We start from the raw sequence: 8,074 nt of genomic DNA on the forward strand, positions 1-8,074 counted from the left end.
GGGTTCCCATGCCCCTGCCGAGTTAGTTTAAACCCCCCCCAAGAGCACTAGCAAACCTCCCCCCAAGGATCTAGTTACATGTCAGGAATTAAACAGTTGGATAGGTGGCTGGCTGGTTTGAGCAATGCACACTGGTTTGCTGAACTCCTTCAAGTAAGATCTGAACCTACTTCTCACAGGACTACAGATTACTACCTCCAGAAGGTAGATAATTATAGTGGTCAGCACCAGGTATCGTAATTATATGGGACAAGCTGCACTAGGGGACATTTTCTTGCCTGTCATTACTTGTTATGCAAATATGTTGGGAGTGTGCAGAGCATGTGAAAGAAGTTATACAAATGCATCTTTTTTTTTTTAGCTGATTCTAAAGTTTGTCTTAGTCATGTTTGTGTTACAGTAAACTATTTGCTTACTTTATCTCAATGCCAAAGTTAAACGAGTGAATAATTACAAGATTATGAGGACCAATAATTTTATTATTGCACACATTGTCACTGGAAAAGTTTCAAATGGGTTTGCTGCTTTTAGAGTTATATAAAAGTTCTCACAAAAGTTGCCTATGATTAGTAATTTCATTTTGCCCAGAATAGTAGAGCCATTTGGGATAGCCTGTGCTTGAGGAAGAGTGACTTCGGAATGAAGTTATGGAACAATGTCTCATGGAGGAAGTGGAATGAATCAGTATTGATTCATTCAAATTTAAGTTAGCTAGATTTTGTTCAGAAAATAGCACTCATTATTCATTATGTGAATAACATTAGATGTAAAACATATAAAGTATGGTTAGAATGGCAGGTGACTTTGGATGTGTGGTTCCCAGAATTTTTCACCTCATTTCATATCAGTTAAAGATTAATTGATGGGGATTGCTTGCCTCAATTACTCAGCAACTTTATTTTGTTTCACATGACTATGAAACTGATAGTAGATAATATGTGGATTGTGAGACTTTTTCTCTTGCATCAATTTTGATGTTCATAACAAACTTAAGTAAATTTAGATTATTTTCACAGATATTTCTTCATATTCATTGAAATTCATTGATTGGGACTGATGAACCCAAGGAAAGAATTGGTTCAGCATCATCAATATTTTGCTAAGAAGCTTTTTTTATTAAGTTGTATTTATGATCTGACGTTTTGAATTCATGCAACATATTGATGATAACTTATTTTGTCTTTATCTTCAGGTCCTGGTTTTATTTTAGTGTGAAGGGGGGAATTCCAAGTAAAGTTATTAAAATCAATATCATGAATATGAATAAGCAAAGCAAACTGTACTCTCAAGGAATGGCCCCATTAGTTAAGACTCTTCCTGGAAGACCACGCTGGGAGCGGGTGCGAGAAAGACCAACATATGAGGTATGGAAATTTCGGAATTAGTGATCTTGTAGAAATGTTTATTTTTGCATCCTGTAGATTGTAGCATATAAGTTCATCTTTGAAGCTTTGTAAAGGAGCTAGGGTGGAAGCTTTGAGCTAGAGCAAACAGTTATTATCTCTGGTTTGTTAACCGTGCGACATGCTACCGAGGCAAGGAATAGGGGGGGAGAGCAGTTGAACACGTGGCTGCAGGGATAATGTAGGAGGGAGGGATTCAGATACATGGATAATTGAGGCTCATTCTGGAGTAGGTGGAATCTGTATAAACGGGATGGTGTACACCTGAACCAGAGGGTACCAATATTCTGGGTGGGGGGAGGTTTGCTAATGTTCTTCCTGAGGATTTAAACTAATTCAGCAGAGGGATGGGAAACTGAATTGTAGCTCTAGTGTACAGGAGGTTGAGAATAGTGAGGTCATGAATAAGGTTTTGAGGCCACAGGAGTGTACCGGCAGGCAGAAAGGTGGTTTGAAGTATGTCTACTTCAATGCCAGGAGTATCCAGAATAAAGTAGGTGAACTTGCAGCATGAGTTGGTACCTGGGACTTCGATGTTGTGGCCAGTTCGGAGACATGGATCGAACAGGGACAGGAATGGTTGTTGCAGGTTCCGGGGTTTAGATGTTTTAGTAAGAACAGAAAATGTGGTAAAAGAGGGGGAGGTGTGGTATTGTTAGTCAAGGACAGTATTGTGGTGGCAGAAAGGATGTTTGATGAGGACTTGTCTACTGAGGTAGTTTTAGCTGAGGTTAGAAATAGGAAAGGAGAGGTCACCCTGCTGGGAGTTTTCAGAAGGCCTCTGAAAAGTTCCAGAGATGTAAAGGAAAGAATTGAAAAGATATTCTTTAAGTTTCCTAATATTGACTGGAAACACTATAGTTCGAGTACCTTAGATGGATCGTTTTTGTCCAGTGTTCACAGGAGGGCTTCCTGATACAGTATGTAGATAGGCCAACAAGGGGTGAGGCCACATTGGATTTGGTATGAGGTAATGAACCAGGTGGGTTTTAGATTTGGACGTAGGTGAGCACTTTGGTGATAGTGGCCACAATTTGATTAAGTTTACTTTAGCGATAGAAAGGGATAGCTATACACCACAGGGTAAGAGTTATAGTTGTGGGAAAGGCAATTATGATGCGATTAGGCAAGGTTTAGGATGCATAGGATGGGAAAGGAAATTGCAGGGGATGGGCACAATTGGAATGTGAAGCTTGTACAAGGAACAGCTTCTGTGTGTCAGGCAGGGAGGAAGTGGTCGAGTGAGGGAACTGTGGTTTACTAAAGAAGTTGAATCTCTTGTCAAGAGTAAGAAGGGCACTTATGTAAAGATGAGACATGAAGGCTCAGTTAGGGCGAATGTGTGTTACAAGTTAGAACTAACAAAGAGGATTGATGAGGGCAGAGCAGTAGATGTGATCTATATGGACTTCAGTAAGGCATTCGACAAGAACTGGCTCAAAGTTAGAAGACAGAGGTTGATGGTGGAGGGTTGTTTTTCAGATTGGAGGACTGTGACCAATGGAGTGCCACAAGGATCGGTGCTGAGTCCTCTATTTTTTGTCATTTACATAAATGATTTGGATGCGAGCAACAGAGGTATGGTTAGTAAGTTTGCAGATAACACCAAAATTAGAGGTGCAGTGGACAGCGAAGAGGGTTACCAAGATTACAACAGGATCTGGACCAGATGGGCCAATGGGCTGAGAAGTGGCAGATGGAGTTTAATTCGGATAAATGTGAGGTGCTGCATTTTGGGAAAGCAAATCTTAGCAGGACTTATACACTTAATGGTAAGGTCCTAGGGAGTGTTGCTGAACAAAGAGACCCTGGAGTGCAGGTTCATAGCTCCTTGAAAGTGGAATCACAGGTAGATAGGATAGTGAAGAAGGCGTTTAGTATGCTTTTCTTTATTGGTCAGTATTGAGTACAGGAGTTGGGAGGTCATGTTGCAGCTGTACAGGACATTGGTTAGGCCACACTTGGAATATTGCATGCAATTCTGGTCTCCTTCATGTTGGAAACATGTTGTGCAACTTGAAAGGGTTCAGAAAAGATTTACAAGGATGTTGCCAGGGTTGGAGGATTTGCGCTATAGGGAGAGGCTGAACAGGCTGGGGCTGTTTTCCCTGGAACATTGGAGGCTGAGGGGTGACCTTATAGAGGTTTACAAAATTATGAGGGGCATGGAGAGAGTAAATAGGCAAAGTTTTTTCCTTGGGGTCAGGGAGTCCAGAACTAGAGGGCATAGTTTTAGGGTGAGAGGGGAAAGATATAAAAGAGACCTAAGGGGCAACGTTTTCACACAGAGGGTGGTCCGTGTATGGAATGAGCTGCCAGAGGAAGTGGTGGAGGCTGGTACAATTGCAATATTTAAGAGGCATTTGGATAGATATATGAATAGGAAAGGTTTGGAGGGTTATGGGCCGAGTGCTGGCAGGTGGGACTAGATTGTTAAAAATCACACAACACCAGGTTATAGTCCAACAGGTTTCATTGGAAGCACACTAGCTTTCACACTAGCTAGTGTGCTTCCAATTAAACCTGTTGGACTATAACCTGGTGTTGTGTGATTTTTAACTTTGTACACCCCAGTCCAACTTCGGCATCTCCGAATCGGGACCAGATTGGGTTGGGATATTTGGTTGGCATGGACGGGTTGGACCGAAGGGTCTGTTTCCATGCTGTACATTTCTATGACTATGAGAAGAGAGAGCCAAGAAGAGCCAGGAAGGGACGTGAGAAGTCTTTGGTAGGTAGGATCAAGGAAAACCCTAAAGCTTTTTACAGCTATGTCAGGAATAAAAAAAAGACTAAAGATTTGGGCCTGTCAAGGAAGTAGTGGGAAGTTTTACGTGAATTCCAAAGAGATAGGAGAGGTGCCAAATGAATACTTTTGGTCAGTATTCATACTGAAATACAGGCTATTAGACTAGACAGGGGTGAGGATCATGTGGAAATGTTAGCAATCCTGGAAAATGAAAATAAGTAAGTCCTCCTCGGTGGGATGGGATTTATCCTAGAATTCTCTGGGAAGCTCTCCTCTGGGAGGAGATTGCAGGGCTTTTGGCTTTGATCTTGATCTTTATGTCGTCATTGTCTACAGGAATAGTGCCAGAAGACTGGAGGATAGCAAGGGGGGGTAGAGACAACCCTGGTAATAATAGACCTGTGAAGTGTTGAAAAGGATTATGAGAGAGAGGATTTATTATCATCTAGAAAGGAATAATTTGATTAGAGATAGTCAACAAGGTTTTGTGAAGGATAGGCAAAAGTGAGGAATGCAGATGCTGGAAACCAGAGTTTAGATTAGAGTGCGGTGGAAAAGCACAGCAGGTCAGGCAGCATTCGAGGCGCTGCCTGACCTGCTGTGCTTTTCCAGCACCACTCTAATCTAAACTTGGAGAAGGATAGGTCATGCCTCAAACCTTATTGACTTCTTTGAGAAGGTGACCAAACGGGTGGATGAGGGTAAAGTGGTTGATGTGGTGGAAATGGATTTCAGTAAAGCGTTTGATAAGGTTCCCCATGGTAGGCTAGTGCAGAAAATTCAGAGGCATGGGATTGAGGGTGATTTAGCGATTTGGATCAGAAATTGGCTAGCTGAAAGAAGAGAGAGGATGGTGGTTGATGGGAAATATTCATCCTGGAGTTCACTTACTAGTGGTGTACCACAAGGGTCTATTTTGGGGCCACTGCTGTTTGTCATTATTATAAATGACCTGGATGAGGGCATAGAAGGATGGGTTAGTAAATTTGCGGACGACACAAGGTTGGTGGAGTTGTAGGTAGTGCTGAAGGATGTTGCACGTTATAGAGGGACGTAGATAAGCTGCAGAGCTGGGCTGAGAGGTGGCAAATAGAGTTTAATGTGGAAAATTGTGAGATGATTCACTTTGGAAGGAGTAACAGGAATACAGAGTACTGGACTAATGATAAGATTCTTGGTCGTGTGGATGAGCAGAGAGATCTCTGTGTCTGTGTCCATGTGTATAGATCACTGAAAGTTGCCACCCAGGTTGATAGAGTTATTAAATAGGTGTACATTATGTTAGCTTTTATTGGTAGAGGAATTGGGTTTTGGAACCTTGAGGTTGTATTACAGCCACTTCCACCCCCTCTGACACACTTCCACCACTGATGCCATGTGTTCCGCGACTTCCGCTCCCATTGCAGCCACTTCCGCCCCTAACGATTTCACATACTCCACACGTGACATCACCTCCACCCCACGAGTCATCGCTGACGTCACGTGTTCTGTGACTTTGGCGCTGCTCACCACTGCCGTTGTCGCCATCACTTCCGTACCCAACAACGCTATTCACCTGCATACTGCTGACACGCCCCCACCTCACTGAGGACGAATGATCAGTCCTCAGCAAAAGCCTTACCTTCGTCCCCCTCCGTCCACGCATCAACAAATTCAATACGCATCGTGATGTCGAACACTTCTTCCGCCGCCTCCGAGTTTACTTTTCCAATCAGGACTCCAGCTCATCTTCCGAGGGCCCCTTCATCCGCCTCCAACACACTCCATCCACCTGGACACCCAATGCTGGCCTATTACCCGCCCTCAACTCTTCATTTCCAACTGCCGCAGTGACATTAACCACCTCAACCTGTCCATCCGTCTCCCCCACTCCAACCTCTCACCCTCACAATGCGCACCCCTCCATTCCCTTTGCTCGAATCCCAACCTCACCATCAAACCAGCGGATAAAGGGGCTCCGTGGTAGTTTGGCGCACTGACCTCTACACCGCTGAAGCCAGGCGCCAACTCGAAGATACCTCCTCCTACCAACCCCCCGACAATAACTTCATCCCCCCCATCACCAAACCAATATCTCCCAGACCATACACAACCTCATCACCTCCGAGAACTCCCACCCACAGCTTCCAACCTCATAGTTCAGGAACCCCGCACCACCCGATTCTACCTCCTTCCCAAAATCCACAAGCCTGACCACCCCGGCCGACCCATCGTCTCAGCTCCTCCTGCCCACCGAACTCATCTCCACCTACCTCGATACTGTCCTATCCCGCCTCGTCCAGGAACTCCCAACATATGTTCGGGACACCACCCACACCCTCCACTTCCTCCAAGACGTCCGTTTCCCTGGCCCCCAAGGCTTCATCTTCACCATGGACATCTACACCTCCATCTGCCATGAGCAGGGCATCCAAGCCCTCCGTTTCTTCCTCTCCCGCCTTCCCCACCAGTACCCTTCCACTGACACTCATTCATTTGGCTGAACTGGTCCTCACCCTTAACAATTTCTCCTTTGAATCCTCCCACTTCCTTCAGATGAAAGGGGTAGCCATAGGCACCCGCATGGGCCTCAGCTATGTCTGTCTCTTTGTTGGCTACATAGAACAGTCCATCTTCCGTAGTTACACTGGCACCACTCCCCACCTCTTCCTCCGTTACATTGATGACTGCATTGGCGCCACCTCATGCTCCCATGGGGAGGTTGAGCAGTTCATCAACTTCACCAACACATTCCACCCCGACCTTAAATTCACCTGGACCATCTCTGACACCTCCCTCCCCTTCCTAGACCTCTTCATCTCCACCAACGATGACCAACTTAACACTGACATTTATTACAAACCCACCGACTCCCACACCTACCTGGATTAAACCTCTTCCTGCCCTACCTCCAGCAAAAATGCTATCCTGTATTCCCAATTCCTCCGCCTCCGCCGTATTTGCTCCCTGAAGGACCAGTTCCACCACAGAACACAGAAGGTGGCCTCCTTCTTTCAAGACTGTAATTTTCGCTCCCATGTGGTTGAAAATGCCCTCCAACACATCTCATCCATGTCCTGCACCTCTGCCCTCAAACCCTGCCCCTCCAACCGCAACAAGGACAGAATCCCGGGTCCTCAACTTGCACCCCACCAACCTCCTCACCATCTGCCGACATTTCTACCACCTACAAATGGACCCCACCACCAGGGATATATTTCCCTCCCCACCCCATCCGCTTTCCGCAAAGACTGTTCCCTCTGTGACTACCTGGTCAGGTCCACGCCCTCCAAGAACCCATCCTCCACTCCTGGCATCTTCCCCTGCCACTGCAAGAATTGCAAAACCTGCGCCCACAGCTCCCTCCTCACCTCCATCCAAGGCTTCAAAGGAGCCTTCCACGACCATCAAAGTTTCACCTGCACGTCCACCAATGTCATTTATTGTATCTGTTGCTCCTAATGCGGTCTCCTTTACATTGGGGAGACTGGACGCCTCCTGGCAGAGCGCTTTAGGGAACATCTCTGGGACATCCGCACCAACAATCCCATCGCCCCGTGGCCGAACATTTCAACTCCCCCTCCTACTCTGCCAAGGACATGCAGGTCTCGGGCCGCCTTCATGGCCCTCCCTCACCACCCGACGCCTGGAGGAAGAACACCTCATCTTCCGCACCGGAACATTTCAACCCCAAGGCATTAATGTGGACTTCACCAGTTTCCTCATTTCCCCTCCACCCATCTTACCCCAGTTCCAACCTTCCAGCTCAGCACATATCCTCATGACCTGTCCTACCTGCCTATCTTCCTTCCCATCTATCTGCTCCACCCTCCTCTCTGACCTATAACCTTTATCCCCACCTCCATCCACCTCTTGCACTCTTAGCTACCTTCTCCCCAGCCACACCCCCCCCCCCCCCCCCCCCCCCCCTTCCCTTCCCCCC

At 46.1% G+C, this 8,074-nt stretch overlaps 1 protein-coding gene across 8 annotated transcripts in view; it reads left to right on the plus strand.

The window, feature by feature from the left end:
- Positions 1-8,074, plus strand: part of agbl5 (AGBL carboxypeptidase 5) — a 131,745-nt gene that overhangs the window by 15,266 nt on the left and 108,405 nt on the right. For all 8 annotated transcript variants that reach the window (XM_043676261.1, XM_043676271.1, XM_043676282.1 and 5 more), the window contains one exon: positions 1,193-1,364. In XM_043676261.1, coding sequence (XP_043532196.1) covers positions 1,193-1,364 — 172 coding nt within the window. The remainder of the gene's footprint in view (positions 1-1,192; positions 1,365-8,074) is intronic.

This window comes from Chiloscyllium plagiosum, chromosome 3 (assembly GCF_004010195.1).
Source record: "Chiloscyllium plagiosum isolate BGI_BamShark_2017 chromosome 3, ASM401019v2, whole genome shotgun sequence".
Taxonomy (NCBI): Eukaryota; Metazoa; Chordata; class Chondrichthyes; order Orectolobiformes; family Hemiscylliidae; genus Chiloscyllium; species Chiloscyllium plagiosum.